The 21,508-nt window shown below is 31.2% G+C and overlaps 1 protein-coding gene across 1 annotated transcript in view; it reads right to left on the reverse strand.

Annotated features, from left to right (window-relative positions):
- Positions 1 to 21,508, reverse strand: part of LOC142320065 (kin of IRRE-like protein 2) — a 778,306-nt gene that overhangs the window by 120,632 nt on the left and 636,166 nt on the right. Inside the window, exon 6 of the mRNA XM_075357740.1 lies at positions 10,707 to 10,882. Within this exon, the coding sequence (XP_075213855.1) occupies positions 10,707 to 10,882 (176 nt within the window). The remainder of the gene's footprint in view (positions 1 to 10,706; positions 10,883 to 21,508) is intronic.

Genomic DNA, 21,508 nt, shown 5'->3' on the forward strand with positions numbered 1-21,508 from the left:
GACACAATCTTGTTGAAACTAAATATTTTGAAATTTAGAGCCCAATCCCGTAGGGGAAGACACCGCTTTGTCATAATGTCATAATATTATCGTAATTATTATATAATTCTTACACCTACATACAGACGTTTTAATATAAAATAAAATTTAATGTAATCTTTTAGTTATGCCGCTTAAAAACAGTAGGAGGTTAAGAAGATTAAGTTAATGCTTAAAAATTACAGTAAAATTTTAACTTTAATAAAATGTTGTTAAAGTTCTTAGAAGATAAAATAAATTGTCAACAAATCATAATTTTTCTTTCACAAATTTAAATCATATAGATAGAAAAACATATTAGTGATATAGAAAAAAGTATACAAAAATAATTATTTAGATAATATGTATGTAAATTAAAAATAAAAAAAAATAAAAAAATCCAATCTATCCGTGTAATAAATTTTATGTGTACACATTATAAATAAACCAAACAAATAATTACTTATTTTCATAAAGAATTATTTATTTTCAACTAACCGGTGTGGGCTGGTTTCCCTAGCCCGACTCTTTATAGCCAGGAGGCTCCATCCACTGGACCCTCGACGCGTTCGTATCCTCATGTTTGTGAAAATATTAAGTATTTTACAGATATTCATTAAAGAAAATAAATATTGGTGTTAGAGAATATTTTTCTAAATATTTTTGTATATTATATACAATCGGTTTAAGGAGTAAGTAGATAGAATTTAATGGTTTTTAATAGAAATAAAATATTTAGTGCTGATCATATTGATAACGGAGTTGGCTTAGGGATGCCGTCTTCTTCGTTTAGTCTTGTGTGTGTTCATGTGTGGTGTGTTAGTTACCGGGCCAGCTGCGGTTCCTTACTCTGCTGCTATTAGTACAGAGTGGACCTCGTGGTGCATCAATAAACTGCGCGCAGCCTATTCACTGCTACTCAATTTGTTCTCTTACCCTCTGTCTGTTGTAACGTATTTTTGAATAATTCGTTAAATAAAGAATCCTTTTTTTTACTCCTAAAAATTAACTAATAATCCGTTACTTTTATTAATAAGTTTGAATAATAATTAATTTAAATATTAATAAAAATTGTTAATCTTTGATTTAAATTTAATATAATTTATAAAAATATTTATTATACGATTGTTCAATTTATTCTGCTAGACAGTACGTTCAACAACGGCTGCGCGCAGCCGCCCGGCCGACCACTTGTCCGATCTACGCCAATAGCTAAAATAGAAATGTAAGCACATACAACAAACCAACCAACGGACCATTTGTTTTTAATGGAGAGATACGTCAAATTAAGATAACTGAACTGGTTTCATGTAGCTCAACAACATAATATTTTTGCTTACAGGAAATAGTCACATTATGGCTCCAAAACTACTTTTAATAAATTATCGAATGAATTAAAAAATATTTTTACCAATTTATTATTAAAAAAAATTAAAATAAATATTTAAATGGAGGAGCATAGATTTATCTCCAAATATATCTACAATAAGAAAAAATTCTCCACCATAACGAAATTAAAACAACTGTAGTAAGAACAGTGATCTTATATAACATTGAAACATTACACCATCTCGAAAATTTTTCAAGATCGAAAGAAACTTATTAAGGAAAATCCATGATAACAGAGAAAGGATACAGGCTGACATCTAACAAAGAGTTCTCCTATGAGTTCGCTGGCCGTTGCACAGTAAAAAACCAAGACGTCAGTTGTTGAGTTGCGATTAAACATGGTTCATTTCATTTCATGTTGTTTGTTTAACGGAATCAACAATTTCGAGAGACGTAATAATTATTCGGTAAAAGAACGCATTTTTTCGTTGAAAACGTCTTTCGCGAAAGTGACAAGTCTACTGATTTGGTGAAATACAAGTTGCCTGAAAAGTTTTCAAAGACTCCTGTTCCTCACCGCAATGCAGTTTGAACTCTTACAGAAATATTTCGGGCAGCAGGCTTCGTTGAAGAGGCAAATCGGAGTGGAAGACCACCTAAACTAAACGAAAAGAAGCTGCTTGATATTTTGGATGCTATGGCCGAAAGTACATCAAAGTCAATGCGTAAGTTAGCCCAGCAGAAGATATCGGACATGTTACCGTACATAAAGCTGTAAGAAAAGAACTGAAACTTTTCCCTAAAAAGTAATGTGTGTTCAAGTGAAACCTACAGATCATGGCAAAAGACTAAATTATTGTAGATGGTTTAAATTTTTATCGACCATATTCCGTAGGTATCCTTGACATTACATTTTTTACGGATGAAGCGTATATGTAAGTAACATCCAGTGTCATTTGGGAGGGTATATTAATTTACAAAGTACACTACTGTGGTCGATAACTAACCCCCATGAATTATAAGAACAATCTTTATACAAAAATTGGAGTCAGGATTGGTGTGAGTGGAACGCCCATTGAGGGTCCAATCTTTTTCGAAAGTACACTTAATAGTGATTGTTATTGTACTGTTTTAACAAACTTCATTAGTCAGTTAACAGACGTGGAAATCAATCGCGGTTGGTTTCAAAAAAGTGGAACCACAGCGCACACAGCTAACAGATCAATGACGTTTTTAAAAAAATGTCTTTGTTAAACGAATTATTTCTAGGGGGTTTGCGGTTTGCACGATCGCCCGATCTGATTCCTTCAGATTACGTTATATGGAAGGTAGCGAAAGATGTACTGTATCGCAACAGACCACGCACACGACTGACACACTAAAAACAGCAATAACCACAACAGACATTCCAGTATGTCAGCTGGTTAAATTCTTTGAAAACAAATTCAAACGAATGCGGTGTTGCATTATTGTTGGAGGAAGTCATATTCTACACCAGTTAATATATTCTATTTCACAGTTTATATTCCATTTCAGTTATTACAATATCCGTTTCCATAAAATAATGGAATAAAAAAGTTAAATAATAATTAAGAAAGTCTCGTCATTACACCTCCATAATTCTAATGCACAGCAAATTTTCGAACGTCTTGTAAACCGATCAGAATAAAAGATCCGTTTATTTATCTAATTCTTAATATTTAGAAATTATATAGATCTATCTTAATTAACTATCGATTTAAAAAAAATAAAAATAAAATCTTGAACTTCAATTTAGAATTTCACAATTTAAGATTAATATTATATTTATCTTGATTTATCTGAGAGTTTTATTTTCTACTAGCTGCAGAGGTGTGCCTAGGCACGCCCTCCAGGCTGGTTGCCCTGGCGGGCGGCGTCTTGGAATGGGATTATTAGGTGTCCAAAATTGATTACTTCTGTGTAAAAATATTTTTTTTGAATGACGAAAATTGATATAACGAGTTAAATTAGAAATTTAACTCTAGAAATTGATATTCACGAATCGGGATTTTCCGCCAGTGATCGGTACAGTCCGGTGCTAAGCTGAGGGGGATGGACAAACACATAGACAGACACACGTACAAATGCTCTTTAGTAGGGTGGGATTTGAGTACATAAAAATATGTTCTTCTCTTTTAACTAAAATTGACATTTAGCCATTAAAATGGAAAAGTAATAAAAAACTTCTGATATAAATTACTTAACAAATGTACGTCATAGATATTTGTAAATCTCTTTATATACGTTGCGGTATCCGAAGCAACAGTGTTATTTCATTTATTTCACTACCTATCTATATGCTAGTGATAACAATGGAACGTGATTGTAATTAATCTCGTTACCCTAAGCTTTGCGTCAGTGACATGTACCTAACTTACCTTAATCGTTCCTTCTTTGTCTTACATTCTCTCTCTCTATCCATCATCGTGTTCTCCCGTAGTCTCTTCCGATCTATGTTAAACTTGTATTCTACTATAATCAAGCTCTAATATGGCGGGAGTACTCGATAATTGATCTATTGTCTTTAGGTATTAATTATTATCATTAATGCCAATCTCTAATAAGAGTATTTTGGTTCTAAATACCTCTTCAGATGATTAAATATAAGATTATAATCTATATATTTATAACTTTTTAAGATAAAATATCTACTATTAAATAATAACTATTAAATAATAACAAAGTTAGTTAATTCATACATGAATTCATTTATTGCATAGATACAGACAAATAATAATTTTTGTAATAGTTAATTTATAAAAGTAATTCAATAGCACGCAGTGTTTATGTAGTGATTAAACATATATGGTTTGAATTAAAATTTCAATAACTTCCAAATTGTCCAAAAAAATCTCAGAACAAATAAAATTTTCTATTTTTAAAAAAAAATTAGATGTGGACACTACATAATCTCCTTGTACGCCTATTAAATTACATATACACATTTTTGGCTGCAGTTCATTTAAACTTATTTCATTTGAAAGTGAGATACGATCATCCAATTCTTTAATAAATTGGACAGTTACAATTTCTAAAACATTAGTTTTTATTAACAGTAAATATTTATACAATTCAACAATCTGACCTGAAATATTAAGTTACAGTAAAAGTCCCTTTATTACTCTTTAAATAAATGTAAGTCTTATTTCTATCTAATACAGAGTGATTTTTTAGTCCTGTTACCCAATTTTAAATATAATTTAAGAAAGGGAAATTTAGGTGGAATAAAAAAATGTATTTGTTATTTACAAAAGAGATTTAATAAAAAGCTATTACTTACATAATTGTTAAAGAATATGCTCAAAATGCCCACCCCTTGCGGTTATACACGCACAATTTCTTTTCAGCATATTAGCAGAAACATTTTTAAGAGTTGCATTGGAAATATTCGTGATTAAGTCTGTAATATTGACTTTAAGTTCATTAATAGTGTGAGGACTGTTTTTGAAGGCCTCGGACTTAATGTGCCCCCCAGAAGAAGTAGTCAGGAGATGTGAGATCTGGGGACTTTGGAGGCCATAAGCCCTTGCTTATTATTCGATCATCAAAGAACTCTTGCAGAAAATCTACGGTTTCTCGAGACGTGTGGCATGTAGCGCCGTCTTGCTGAAACCAGCAATACCGTTCTTGAGGTTCCAGGAGGGACACAAATTGAAGCATAATATTCCTGTATACTTTACCATTTACTGTCTGTTCGAAGAATATGGGTTCGACTATACGATGACGAGATATCGCACATCACACACCAATTTTTACTGGATGCAAAGAATTGTCTTGTAAAGCGTTAGGATTTTCAATCGCCCAAATTCGACAGTTTTGACTGTTCACATAACCGTCGAGATGGATCCAAGCTTCATCACTAAAGAACACCGTGTTTAAAAAATCGATTCCGTTATCGTTTATGAGAGACCTAAACCAACGGCAATATTGCAATCGCTTATTTAAATCTGGAGGCTGAAGCTCTTGAACTAATCGTACGCGATACGGATACAATTTCAAATTTTTTAGCAGCTTTCTGAACACTCGAATATGACAAACTGACTTGCGTGGAAAGTTTTCGTAAACTCTTCCGTGGAAGAATTGAGCAATCTTGTTTTCATATTCTCTAAAACATCATCTGACAAGCGAGTCGGTCGACCGCTACGTTTTCTGTTGCAGACACTACCTGCCTCTCGAAATCGGTTTGCTAGCCTAGAAATTGACATTTTTTCGGCGGAGGAATACCAACAAATTTAATTTGAAATGATTCTTTTACACTCGCGTACGATTTCGTAGCAAAATATTGTTCAAGAATGCAAACTCGTTGTTTTATGGTGAAAGACATTCTGTTCGTTACACGACCGGAAACGGCACAAAAATTTACACACCTCAAGGAGAATCAACTCAGATTGCCGTATCTATACCGGTTGAGTAGGGCAACAAAACAAAATTTCCCTTTCGTAGAAAAAAATTACCAGACATTAACAATTGGGTAACAGGACTAAAGAATCACACTGTACTATGTTTTTTAAATTATTATGATGTACTCATTAACAAAATTAAAAAAAAAAACGAAACGGGAGGTTACTAAATTTTATAGCGATATTTATTAACAAGTAGACTAAAACAAATGCGTAAATAAAAATAATACGATTCTAAACTATAATTTTCAATTAATATTAAATAATCAGATGTTTCACCAAATCTTTTGTGGACACCATATGACTTCCTTGTATGCCTATTAAATTGCATATAGTATATGCAATGTGTATATGTCACATACACATTTTTAAAATGAAAAATACAAAAATTTTATATCACTAATAACTTCTGATTTTTTTCATAGTTTTTTTATTGCTATTATTGAATTATTATTTATTATAATGTTTTGTTTTTTTTACAATCAGAGGTTCAATATATTTAAATTAAAAAAAAAAGTCGGAAATGAAGTCGGATTCCAACCATTGTGTCTTCCCCGTGTAAGATCCAAATATTATATTAATTAAAAATTTAATTGGCTATAAGTCTGGAGCTAATGAAAATAAGTATCACTTATGGGATATCGTTGAAAAGATCTCAATGAGGGCTTATTACTGCAGTTAAAAAGTCCAAAATCAAAGTTTATGGATTTTCGGCTTTTTTGTTCACTTTTGGTCCAGTTGATTAGAATTAAAAAGGGGAGGTGCACAACTAGATATTGCAACAGTCCTAAATTCAAAATTTCAACATCCTACGGCTAATCGTTTTTGAGTTATGCGAGATACAGACGTACACAAGACGTCTGTACGTACGTACAGACCACACTCCAAAATTAGTCAAAATGGATTCAGGGTTGGTCAAAATGGATATTCCGTTCAAATTTGAAAACCGAAATTTTTCGGGATCACAGTACTTCCTTTACTTCGTACAAGGAAATAATCAAGCTGAAGATACTCTTGTAGGACTTTCCCGTCACGCAACTAATAAATAAAATATAATTAATACGTATATGATATATTGAAAAAATTTCATGTTATAATTACAAGATAATAATATTGTGGTTAAAACTGCATATTTAAAATCTGATATTTATAAAACAAAGCTTCTGTTTCAACAACTTTAAATATTAAAATCGTTTTCAGAGCCCTTAAAAATGTATAAATTGATATCTCATCCGACCATATATGTTAAATTCTGCGCGAACCCCAAAATTCAATTATAAATAATATTTTTTTTAAAGCAGTTTGATTACAATAAAATAGGACAGAAGAAAAATATTAATGAATGTATGACTTTTGGTCGAGTCCGGCACCTTAGCAGGGTTTAGGCTCCAAATTAAGTAAATATTAATTTATATGCGTCATTAAACGAGAATAGAAGAAATTGCAATGAAAAAAAACATCATAGCTACCACAACAAAGCTTCAAAGTTTAGAGGATTTTTTTATGGTGGGGGTACGAATTTGCAAAACATTTTTTGCATATATTGTTATTTCTTAATCATTAAAAAATGACCTTAATTAGGCGAAATCTCAAGGTACCGAGGGTGACTTTGCTTTACAGCCTTACTCCTATGTTCTTTTAAATTAAAAATTTAATGGCATTAGTGCTCCATATATAGAAGAAATCTAACCAAGTTTGGTCAAAATCGGTCCAGTAGTTCTGGAGATATAAGGTTCTTTAGAGACCAACACCGAACACACACACGCGCCCATCCACGTAGACACGAACATTAACATCCGCAAAATTTCAATCCGATATTTTGGGTTCCTTAGGTGTCAAAACGTCAAGATCCGGTGAAAACCCATATAATTAAATTGGACTGATTGCAATATTTTCCCTTCTAGAGCTATCAATAGCTCTATTATAGTGCAATCCAGACAGGAAAGTAAAAATACATATAAAATAATTCCAATGTTAGGTAGATTTTATAAGAAAGCTACCTGTTGTAATGGGTACCATGATTCAACTTTCGGAAAATTTTGACATATCTTCGCGTTTCACATCCACCAGGCCCCAAAACCACCGTCAGTTCAAAATTTATATATATATATATTTTTTTTTTACTTTCTTGTGGACACGATAACTACCGTAATTTTGCGCCAATCATTTTCAAATTGATACATAAAATATAACGACCGAAAATTTTTATCGAGTTCGTTAATGGGCAAAATTGGACCGGGGGTAATGGAAATAGAGTAGGGGGGGGGCTTTTTTCAAAAAACAAAATATCGCTATAAGTTTCTTATTAAGTAAAATATAGAATTTGTTTAAAGTTCTTACTAATCTTTGGGTTAGGGCCTAAAACTTGTCAAAAAAGTTTGTTGATATCACCAATCATTGGCCAAGCGGATGGAAAAAATGGGGTTTCGCAGACAAAAAAAATTATACCTCCCTTAATAGACACAGTATCGAATCGGGTTAAAGTGTTCGTTAGTCCTCTGAAGATTACCTAAAATTTTTGTCTTTTTGTCAAACAATCTTTGATATGACCAACCCTTACGACAAGGGATGACCAAAATGTTGCTGGAATTATAAAATGGGGCTTGTCGTATGCTAAACATGTGAAACTTTCTTTCACGTGCAACCATTGTCGTATTGAGTTAATTTGATGTTTTTCTTAATTCTAAGGTGAAAATCTCTTTTATCCCCGACTAAGTACCGGTAAAATCTACTTCCGCCTTCCGGCGTGCAGAAAGGGATTTTTAAAATTATGATGGGAGTAATCTTAATTTTTGAAAAGTCATGAAAACATAATTACCCATTTTTTGTATACCGATTTCGTGCTATACACGGATACAAACATACGGACAGAGTAGGTGACGTGGCGTGCTGTATGTAACACAGAGGAACAAAGCAAATGTTATGTACGCATGACTATCATAGCAAAAACGCTGTGTTCAAAACTGTTATGGAAGACAATTCTTTGTGAAAATATTTATTTAAAATTTAAACTTTGGAAAGAATAATGAAGGAGTGAGAGAATGAAGTAATAAAAAAAAAATGTTCTATTATTTTGAATAGCACCATTTGTTTCATGATTTAAGGAAACATGTGTCGCAATTTGAGGATTACATGCAGATTTCAACAACTTTCATAAAATCATGGATGTATTGGGGACGTAAATAACGAAATGGAGAAAATAATCTGTGCAAGAAAAATTTTAAAATGGTGAAAAAAAAATGGTTTTACATTAACAATAAATACCAAAATGATATAAGTAAATGTACCAGCTGATTACTTGAAGCTAATGAACTAGTAAATACTGATTATTGGTAAACTGTATTACCTAGGTAAACGAAGTTATAATAATTGTAAGAAAGTTTATTATATAACGTAATAATATTGAAAGCGTTCGAAAAATTGCAGAACAACTTTTAAAAAAAATGTGGTGCAAAACATTTCACCTTTAGTCTTTATTGCTGTCCAACAAATTTTATTTCTCTGAGAGTATACAAACTCAATCGGAAACTGCTACATTTATAAGTTCTACATAGGACAAACAGACCTCAGCTTTTAAAAAATATTCAATGAAAACACATAAAAGCAATTTACTTCACTAATAAGTCCACTTTTGCAAACTACCTTATTAAAATAAATCCTATATGCACAAATACCACAAATACAACGATATGAAAAGCGAACAGTTTTCAGGGCAAAGAACGAAATTCTGAACAACTTGAAATATAAAAGTACTAAGTAAAGATTTATAAACTATGATGAAGTAATAAAGGAAAAGTATAGCGATCAACAAATATTTTGGAAGTCAGGGTTTTAGCAAACGTCGATGTTTCAAGTTCATTTAGTCAAAAAATCAGATGTGGACATTACATTACTTCCTTGTACGCCTATTAAATTACATATACCCAATTTTTAAAATGAAAATTAATTAAAATTTTATTTGATTAATAACTTCTGATAGTTTTTCATTTTTTTTTTTAGTGTTATTATTGAATTATTATTTATTGTACAATTTTTTTACAATCAGCAGTTAATAATTATTAATAAATCAATATATTTAAATAAAAAAAAAGACAAGTTAAAAAACGGTGCTGAAGTCTGATTCGAACCGATTCCCTTCTCCTTGTAAGATCCAAATATTTCATTAATTAAAATTTTATTTGGCTGTAACTCTGGAACCGATGAAAATAAGTACCACTTATGACAAATCGTTGAAAAGCTCTCGATGAAGCTTATTACTGCAGTTATGAAAATGTTCAAAAACCAGTTTTTGAATTTTGGGTTTTTTGTCCACTTTTGGTCCAGTCGATTACAATTAAAAGGGGAAGTGCATAACTAGACGTTACAACAAACCTAAATCCAAAATTTCAACATCCTACGGCTAATCGTTTTTGGGTTATGCGAGATGCATACGTACGTACGTACAGACGTCACGCCGAAACTAGTCAAAATGGATATTTCCGTTGAAATCTGAAATCCGAAATGTTTCGCAATCACAATAATTCCTTTACTTCGTACGAGAAAGTAAAATAGGTTTTCTTCATCAATTATTATTACCATAAAATATTATACTTTTTCTAGTTGTACATTTATATAACATTTTTTCCCCTAAAATAAATCTTAATACAACAAATAAATATAATTCCAATATTTACTGTTCTTTTAAATTCTATCATTCGTAAAAATTAATATTTTAAATACAATACCTTGCACAAAACTCAAAGAAATAAGCAAAATTTTTTTGTGGGAACATTAAATCAAATGAAACAGTAATTAATAATAAATATAAAAAAGTTTAACGAGTATAAGCAATACTTCCCTTAAAGTATTTAAACATATAGTTAATTAGTGTTGAAAATACATCTAAAACAAAATATTTCTTTTTTTGATAAATAATAATTATTTTTTTTATTTACTTACGGTAAGGTTGTGTGCATGGAGACGATCCTCCGTATGGCCTGGTCTAAGAACACGTGATTCAGTCAGCCAAAGGGCTCTTGTTGGGGGCGGATTGGCGCAGAACTCCACCGATAATAGAACACGTTGTCCAGCAATTGTGCGGAGTGTCCTATTTACTGGTGATACTACTGGTGCTCCTGCAAAAAAATAAATTATACATAATAATATATCAAAAAAAGAGTAAGAATTGTAGATTAGAACAAACTGTGGTATTTTCATTTTCATTAATGAAGAATAATCAGGGATATTATTCCCGTTAATTTTTAATAAGTTACAGTTTTTTTGGGGGGGTACCAAATCTTACTAGGATCGTTCAATAATAACGAGAAACTTTTTTTATTTTTTTATCTATCTGTTAGTATTTACAATCGGTAGCTCATAGAGGATCATAAGTAAATTTGATTCATGAAACTCACGTGAAGAGAAACCCCTCATTAAAGAATACAAGGATTCAACATCTCATACAATGCAAATTCATAAAGTAAGGGCGATCGCCTTACATTTAAATATCAGCGGGTCTGAACACAGTTTCACGCATGCAGGGCCATCTGTCGGCTATTTACAAAACCACTGCAGTTGTTTTGAATTAGTAGTCGTTTGCTCGCTGGTGAAAACAGATCGCAATGTGTGCGATATTCGATTCTTCCACCAGTTGTGAAATGGGCGCTGTGATCTTTTATTTTTATTATAAATTAACAATTTGGAGTTAGGGGCAGCTTCATTTATTCGCTTGGGCAGGAAATCCTTTTTTGTGTGCAAAAGGATCTTCAGTTGCTGAAATTCATCGGGAGTTTTGCCTAGTGTATGGACCTACAATAATGAGTGAAGGAAAAGGTTAGACAATGTTGTCAAGACTTTAGAAATGGTCGCATAAATATGCACGACTAAGAGCGGAGTAGCGGGCCCAGTATTCAGACCGACAAAATCGAACCAAAAACTGCGATGTAATCGGCGATTGACGAGATTAGTGCTCTGGCACTAATCTCGTTTTTTACTAAAATCATCAAGGACTATATTTTAACTGAGTGATCTTATCTGTAATGAAGTCTGACATGTGACCGAGTTTACCACAATAAATTATTTATTAACAAGCAGAACTGGCAGTTCTTTGCTATATATATATATATATATATATACTATATACTTATATATTTTATATAAAAATGTATAAATAAAAACAATTGAAAGTTTGATAAAACATTAACAAAATGAACATAACGGAACTTACAAAATTTAACCTTTCCCTTTTCCTTTTCTCCCTTTTCCCCATTTTCATTTTTCCATTTTAAATTTTATCACATTTCCTTTCCAGTCCCCATCTTCCCCTTTTCTTCCCCCTTTCACTTTCTTCACCCATTTCTATTTCCCTTTCCCCCTTTCCCATTTTCTTCTTTCTCCTTTCCCCTTTGAATTTCCTTTTCCAGTTTTTCCTTTTCCCCGTTTTCATTTTTTCTTTTTTCCATTTTCCCCTTCTTCCCTTTTACCTTTTTCGATTTTCCCTTTTTCCCGGCGCTTAAATCGGTCCAGTAGTTTTTTTTTCTACAGCGGACACATCTATCGGAAACACTGAAATGGAATCGTAAAATATTTAGTATAGCGTGTGCTGCTTTTACGTCCCAACAGATAGCGCTGTTTTTAAAAAAAAACATGTTTTTACCTGTCACAGGTGTGACACGTGTGACACACGTGCATTCGAATGCAACGTTGTGTCAAAATTTCAAAGTAATCGGTGAGGAACTTTCAAAGTTTTAAGATTCTGAATAAACAAACATTTACATTTTTAATTATATACATATTTATTACATGGTCTTTATATATGGTTACTGCATTCAATTTCCTTAAAATTAAATGAGTATATATGAGGAATTCATCTGAATATAATTTTAATAAAAAAAAAAATCAACAAAAATTACAATTTAAAACAAGCAAATAACATAATCAATAAAACTACTTAACTCTCTTTGTTATTTAAATAACAGAGTCAATATGGATAAATAAATAAATTCATGCATGTTTGTACAAATCTGATAAAAATATGCTGTTTTTATTTTTACATACATTATTTAATTTCTCTTAAAATTAATGTAAAAAAGATTAATTTATTGAATCTACCTGTCTTAAAACGATCTATTTTTGTTATGATAACATCAAACCCTGAGCCCCCAGTCAGATCAACTCAAAAATGTTAAATGAAAAGCGTAGAATTAGTGATAAATCTTTTTAAAAAGCAATGAAAAACTGAAATCTTGAGTTACAAAAATTCGGGAAATGACAACCCTAACAAAAATTTTGACCTTTTCAATTTTTTTCACACCTAGTTTTAAAAGTAGGTCTACATTACAGAACTTTACAATGAAACACTAAAAAAGTCAAATTTAGAAAATGCTCCGATCTCAAAACGATCTATTTCTTTAGTAAGAAATCACTACTCGGAATGTACTGTAGATCACTCTTAAAAATATATAAAAAATATTATTAAATGGTCGCCATTTTGGTTAGAGTTTTCATAACCCAAATTTTTTTTATATGAAAAGTTTTGTTTTCTTTATCCTTTTAAGTTATATGTCCCACGTATGTCCTTTCCGTTTAAACGTTTTTAATTGCACTACCATAGGTCTGGAGGGCGTGCAGGTTTTTGTATATATAACTGTTGAACAGCTATTTAAAGGTTGAGCCTCTAACTTTACAAGGATTAACACTTTGTATATTACAAATTTGTATTACTTTCCCGTCTAGTTAGCGCTATAGGTCTAGAAGAGAAAGTATTGTAATCCAAGTTAATACAATACAATCATTGTATTGGAATCAAAGTATTGAAACTATTGTAAACGTATTGGACATAAGCGATTTTCAACGGATATTGCCTTTTTGGTACCTGAGGTACCCAAAAACCGGATGAAAAATTTCCGGATGTTAATGTTCATATGTACGTCTGTATGTTTGGTGTTGGCCTCTAAATCAACTTATTTTTCCAAAACTACTGGACCGATTTTAACCAAACGTAGCCAGATTATTTTTATATATGGGACATTGATGCTGTTAAAATTTCAACTTTAAAGGTCAAGGGGGTGAGGCTGTACAGCAAGGTCAACCTCAGTATCTCGAGATTTCGCCTAATTAAGGTTGTATTTTTTTTTTTTTAGGCACATTAGGTAACAATTAAAAAATAACAATATTTGTAAAAAAATATTTTTTGCAAAATCCCCCCCCCCAAAACAAAAAAATTGCTGTTGTCTGCTATATTGTGAAGTCATTGGTGAGCGATAGAATTAAATAAATGAATAACATTTTAAGTGTAAGAAAGTAACTTGATTTGACTGAGTGTCAAACTCAATCGCCCACTTGACTCTGTACCTGGTGCGTTATGCCTCGCGGCTACACCAGTCTGCCGACCTTATAAGCGAAATTTGTTCTATGTTAGTTGTGAAATTAGTTTAGTTAGTGCCGACCGTCGCCGATAGTACCGCCACAGCAACGCGAATTAAATACTGTATGCGTACGCGCTGTAGTTAGAATCATTGAATTAAATAAACAAAAAAATATTATATTTAAATAAAATGATAAATATTTTAAAACAGGTCGTATGTGTATTTGTGTATAAGCTGTGTATCAGAAACAACCCACAGTTATAGGCCTTTCCCGGAACGCTGTGACGGGAATGTCCTATAATTGCGTTGTCAGCTTTTTTTCAGGAATACAAAAAATACGTTGTTACATTTTTTATACAACTGCTAGTTTATTTCGTTTAATTCTATCAGTTTTCTTTTCGTAGAAAAAAATTACCTAGTTAAATTAAAATTATATAATTTATTTAAATTTTACTATTCTGAAAATATGTTATTTAGATTATACACTGATAGTCTTTTCCATTTACTAATTCAAGTTATAAGTGCTGACGCCCAATAATGTGATGAATGATTATTAATTTTGTACCTAACGAAAACCTCTATCTCTTATCAGGGCTCTTACTCAGAACCTTCCTTTGAAAGGTAGAGTCGCATTTAAATAATATATCAAATACATTTCGAAAATTAGGTTAATATTTTCTTTACAATTCTGTTTCAAAGATTTTAATTTATAAATGATATGCGACCAACTTTTACCAATACTAAATAACAATATTTCTTAAATATTAAATGTTTCTTCATTTTTATTTCTTTTAATAAGTTATTCTAAATTTTACTGCTCTCCTATTCATATTTTTCTACTTCCGTCTATCTATACAATTTATATTGCAAAGTTTTCTTTTCTTCTCTTCTCATCATTGTTTGCTTCACGTCATCCTTCCAGCTTAGCCTACGGCATTCTCTTTACATTTATCGCTTTTGTTTCCCGCTCGAAATCAGAATTATTTTCATTATATCCGGTTGATTTACATAAAATATAGTAATTTTTTTTTATTCTATTTAGTCTGATTTCTTCAAATTCCATCTGAAGATATCAAATTATTTTAATTTTTTTTACAGCGGACATTTCGAATCACATGTCTAAAATGTTACTGCCTTATAAACCATTATATGGTCGCATGTTACGGTTTCAAAAAGAATATTGAAAGATTAAAATTCTTACAATATATACTTTTTTTGCTTTTACATATTTTATTTGAAAAATTATTTAGGTTGTAAACAATAATTTTGACTATTATGAAACTGAAAATAACTAATGAAAATTAATTCAAAATTAAGAAGCGATTATCACAATGAAATTACAACTATAAAATCTATATATATATAAAAATGTTAAGTTCGTTTGTGTACGTTTCAAAAACTCAAAATGTTCTGCACCGATTGAGCTCAAATTTTAGCACGATATATAACCCGCATCAAAGATTGTTTTCATCTATTTTTAATAAATCTATCTATCTATTTTTAATTTGTACAATTTTTTAATAAAAAAAGGCTAATAAATCAGATGTAAATGTAAACAAAGGAAAACCAATCAGATCAATGCAAGGTGGCCGCTGTCAAACACAACGACCAAATTTCTTTGAATTATATTTAACAGCTAAAACATCTGTATTTTATTAAAAAAAAAAAAAAAAAACACCAAAACAAAAAGGAAAGCCACCAAGAAGGATGACTTACAGTAAATAAATTAAAACACTCAACTTTCTTATTGCCCAGATAGACTTAAGACTATGCAAACAAAAAAAGTCGAAATAACCAAATGCACAGAAAATAATATCCCTACATAATGACCAAAAAATCCTTTGTTTGGTTAAATATTCACTTTTATCTGAAGTTACAGAAGGCATTTACAACGAACCATTGATAAATATTGAAGACAAGTGCTTAGCTAATGCAAATAAAGTTCTTAGTCAATTGGGAATGCCAGCACCTACCCGAGCTGCGATTGTTTCATTTGATGTGGATTTACGCCGTGAACAGAGTTACAACATTGGTGATCTTCAGTCATATTTCCAATCAAACATTCCCAAATTAACGCGTGAACAGAAAGGCATTTATGATCGCATAATGCAAATGATAAATGACGGAGTTGCAGGGACCTTCTTCTTGGATGCGCCAGGAGGAACTGGGAAAACATTCCACGATTGATTCTAGCAACGGTTCGATCAAAAAATGACATAGCCTTAGCTCTTGCTTCGTCTGGAATAGCTGCGACATTGTTACTAGGTGGAAGGACTGCGCATTCAGCTCTGAAGTTGCCATTAAACATGCAAATCATCGAGACTCCCACGTGCAATATTTCTAAAGCATCCTGTATAGGAAAAATATTACAAAAATGTAAACTCATTGTTTGGGATGAATGCACGATGGCACATAAAAAATCGCTTAAAGCTCTTGATCGATCGTTACGAGATTTGCGTGGAAACGTTCAACCATTCGGGAATGCTTTGATATTGCTCGCAGGAGATTTTAGGCAAACATTGCCTGTAATTTCTCGATCGACACCAGCAGACGAAATAAATGCTTGACTGAAATATTCAACAGTGTGGCGACACGTACGTACATTGCAGTTGACTATGAATATGCGTGTCCAGTCGATGAGACGTTTAGACGAATTTCATTTCCTGATATTTTTGTAATTTAGTAACATCGAAAGAAGAACTGATCGAAAAAGTATTTCCTGATATTCAAATTAATCATTGAAATCACGATCGGCTAAGTGAACGAGCTATCCTTGCCGCAAAGAATAAAGATGTCTATCAACTTAATAATGTTATTCAATCCGGCATTCAAAGTGAGGAAATTACATATAAGTCGATAGACACCGTTGTGGAAGCAGATGAAGTAGTTAATTATCCAACGGAATTTTTAAACTAACTTGATCTGCCAGGGATGCCACCACACATATTAAAATTGAAAATAGGTGTGCCAATTATCGTGCTTCTGAATATTAATCAGCCAAAACTCTGCAACGGCACGCGACTTGCAGTTAAGAAATTGATGAATAACGTAGTGGAAGAAACGATTTTAATGGGGCCTTTCAAAGGTGAAGATGTCCTCATTCCTCGAATACCCATGATCCCGACCGATACACCATTTTAATTAAAAAGATTGCAATTCCCAATTCGATTGGCATTTGCAATCACAATCAATAAAGCTCAAGGTGAATCTTTAGAATTGTGTGGTTTAGATTTAGATGTGGATTGCTTCTCACATGGACAACTGTATATGCGTGTTCCCGAGTCGGCAAACCAGATAGCCTTTATATCTACGCAGACAGTAGAAAAACAAAAAATATTGTATATCCACAAGTATTGCAAAATTAAACTTCTATGAAACGTATGCTTTGTTTTGTTTCTCATTTCTCATCCATGCAACCACAATGTGCCACAGCGAAGCGTGGCGAATACAGCTAGTTAATAATAAAATTATTCCAAGGATTACTTCTATTATCTAAAAAAGGAAACCTGCTTACACTTATAAGATTGGATAAAATGACTAGTTTTTTATTCACAATTAAAACATAAACCGGCTTCTCTCATTTAACCGTAGGACAGAAAATTGTTACACTTTATACTTTGCTAAACAAAGTACAATCATGATGAACTCCTTAGTCGTATGTATTATAACACAATACTATTCTTATCCGATCGCAACGGTATCAGGGGATATTTATCAGTCGACTAATCGCAGAGCCTGGGCATCGTTTCCTTGCTGCTGGGTCTTTCTAATTATCTGGCGGGTATTTAATTTTTTAATGGCGGTTATATATTTATTTTAATTTTAAAATGGAAGGAGTTGGGGATTGCGATCCGGTCTTATAGATCGAGTTTTGAATAATATTTTTTAATTGGATTATTCCTTGGGAGATTAAAAATATTTTTACGTCTTTCTCCCGGTGTTATTCCACTTCAGTCTGTTGACTGAAGGTCTTTCGGTACTAATAGCTTTTGGTCTAGCAGGAATGCAGTATTACTATTCGCTATGCACTCCTACAACACCTAGATTCGTGTGTTCTAACATATCAGCAGCCGACTAATCTCTTTATTACATCTCTTTATTACAACCGAATAATCCTCTTTATTCAAGAATTGTCTTGAATAAAGAGGATTGGGGAAGTAGAAATTGACCAATTTCCCCAATTATTACTCTATTATCCATATTGGATTTCAAATTTTTTCTTCTACAAAAATGTTTTTGTATTTCCTCTATGTTATTTTTTTCCTTTTACATGTTTATAGATCTTCTTTTTTCCGTAATGAATTAATTCTATAAATAAACTTGAAGCTTTTCTACGGAAATGGAATTTTTTTTCGTAAGAAAAATGCCATGCTTGACCGGGATTCGAACCGGTGACCTCCAGATGAAAGGCCGAGACGGATATTTACCTTCATCATTTTCATATTTTATATATTGATGATGCTTGGTGGTTGATGATGCATTATATGTCATCAAATTGATGCTTGAACATGGGAATATGAAATGGAAGATTTTTTATCGTGTGAAAAATGATAAGCTATAAGTAGCTTCGAATCCGGGACCTTCAGAATTAAATAAATATATTCTGGGGTTTGATAACCAACCTATTCGTAGCTAACCTACTCGTAACTCAGTTACAGCTTATTGTTTGAATAAAAAAAAATATATCTTCATTTACTTTATTAAATATTATCATTTTAAATTATTTACATTCTCATACAAACCTCAGGAATGTTACACTTCAACATTCAAACTCAATTATATTTTTCTTCAAGTATATTCATTGTATATCATGGTCTAGATCATTCAGCTTAAAATGATCTGAATTTTTGTAAAATACATTATAAATATAGCTTTATTATCCACTAATTTTCTAACATATTTTTAAATTGTTTGTTGCCTTTCCAACAAATCTGATTTGAGTTAAAATTTATAAAAAATTCTAAAAATTTATTCGTTTTGAGTGTTTTGGTTAGCTTAATTCACGTTTTCACTCTCAACGTATTATTGTCAGATAATTTCATTAACTCAATTAAATATCTGGATTTAATTCAAGAAACGGTTGCATACATTATGTATATCTATTTAAGTTATAGCTTACAAATACACCAAAACTAGAATTTTTTCTTATTAGTACTCATATTAAAAAAAAAAATCTGATGTGGATACCACATGACTTCCTTGTAAGCCTATTAAATTGCATATACACATTTTTTTTTAACTGAAAAACATAAAATTTTGTTTCATTAATAACTTCTGATAAATTTTCATATTTTTTTGTAATTGTTATTATTGAATAATTAATTGTTATTATTGTAATTTTTTTTTACAATCACAGGTTAATAATTATTATTAATAAATCAATATATTTAAATTAAAAAACGTTAAAAAAAGGAGTGATGTCGGATTTGAACCAATTTGCCTTCTCTTATAATTTCCAAATATTACATTAATTAAAATTTTATTTGGCTATAACTCTGGAACCAACGAAAATAATTACCACTTATCGTATATCGATGAAAAGCTCTCAGTGAGAACTTATTACTGCAGTTAAGAAAAAATCCAATATCAAAATTTTTTTTGTTTGGATTTTGGCCTCTTTGGACACTTTTAGTCCAGTCGATTGCAATAAAAAGGGGAAATGCACAACTAGATGTTACAACAAATTCTAAATCCAAAATTTCAACAACCTATGGCTAATTGTTTTTGAGTTATGCGAGATACATACGTACGTACAGACGTCACGCCGAAACTAGTCAAAATGGATTCAGGGATGGTCAAAATGGATATTTCTGTTAAAATCTGATAAACGAAATTTTTCTCGGTCACATCCTTTACTTCGTACAAGGAAGTTAAAAATTAGTTTCATTATTCTGAATAAAAAACATAATTTATAATTCAGGTATTTTCCTAATTATTAAGTTCGTTTAGATTTAATATTTTAATTTGGATTTATTACATGATTATTAGTTGATTTATTATTATTTTTTATTTACTTCATATAGGGAAATGTTCAGATTTAGGAAGGCGTCACTTCAATTCAATTAAGTGTCAGGTACTGTCTTGAATAAATATGTGATCACTGGTTAAAAAATCTGTTGAACTGAACGTTACATTGTGAATTAGATAATTTAATTTATTGACCTTACTAAACGAAAAAAAAAAACAAATAAAAAAATTCAAAATATTCAGAATAAAATTAACAATTACAAGCACGCTTATTCATGTACTTCTACCATCTAAATTCAGATAAACTTTTACATAAATGATTCACAAATTACTCTCTAAAACTATGTTAGAACATGACATGAATGAACTCAACAAAAAATACATTATTTATAACAATAAATTTATTTACGGACTTTTGGTAAAAAAAAAAAAAAAAAAAAAAAAAAAAACAGTTAAAACAAAAAAAGCAATCATACTATGATTATACGAACCATTATTCCAAAAAAGAGTACTTCACATAATTAAACATTAATAATGCACTGTAGCGATCAAATGAACAAAAGAAAGCCCAGTACTGATTTTAAAATAGAGAGTATGTTTTTTTTTCAAATAAAAGTAATGCCAAAAAAAAAATAGAAAATAAACTCAAAATTCTGAATTGGGGAAATAGGTTGTAGTGTTACGGAAATGTACGATTAAAACTGTTTTACAAAAATGCAGATATGATACTCATTAAATATTGCACAAAAATATTACTGTAATATTAAAATAAAAAAAACCTAGTAATTTTAGATATGGATGGTTAAATTACATCTTAAAATAACAAGAAATGTACACGCACTCAAAAACTCCAAAAGACAGAAAAAATAAATATTAAAACACTTGGTCAGATAGAGGAAGAAAGTGTTCTCCCTGAAAATGAACAAATTCTAGAAAGTGAGAAAAAATAATAAAATGAAAAAAATGGTATTTATCATGATGTGACCGAAGTGGAATAAAAAAAGTAAAATTTTAATAGATAATTCGATTTAAGAAATAATATATTTAAATATTAAATTACAGTAAAATCAACAGTTACAACTTCTACCAACAGACTGTAATAATAGTAGTATAGTTCACAATGACTTTCCTTTTTCCTGTTTAGCCTCCGGTAACTACCGTTCAGATAATATTTCAGAGGATGAATGAGGATGATATGTATGAGTGTAGATGAAGTGTAGTCTTGTACATAGACCATTTCTGAGATGTGTGGTTAATTGAAACCCAACCATCAAAGAACACCGATATCCACGATCTAGTATTCAAGTCCGCGTAAAAATAACTGGCTTTACTAGGACTTCAACGCTGGAACTCTCGACTTCCAAATCAGCTGATTTCGGAAGACGCGTTCACCACTAGACCAACCCGGTGGGTTATAGTTCACAATGA

The sequence above is a fragment of the Lycorma delicatula genome, chromosome 2, assembly GCF_047948215.1.
Source record: "Lycorma delicatula isolate Av1 chromosome 2, ASM4794821v1, whole genome shotgun sequence".
NCBI classification, from domain to species: Eukaryota; Metazoa; Arthropoda; class Insecta; order Hemiptera; family Fulgoridae; genus Lycorma; species Lycorma delicatula.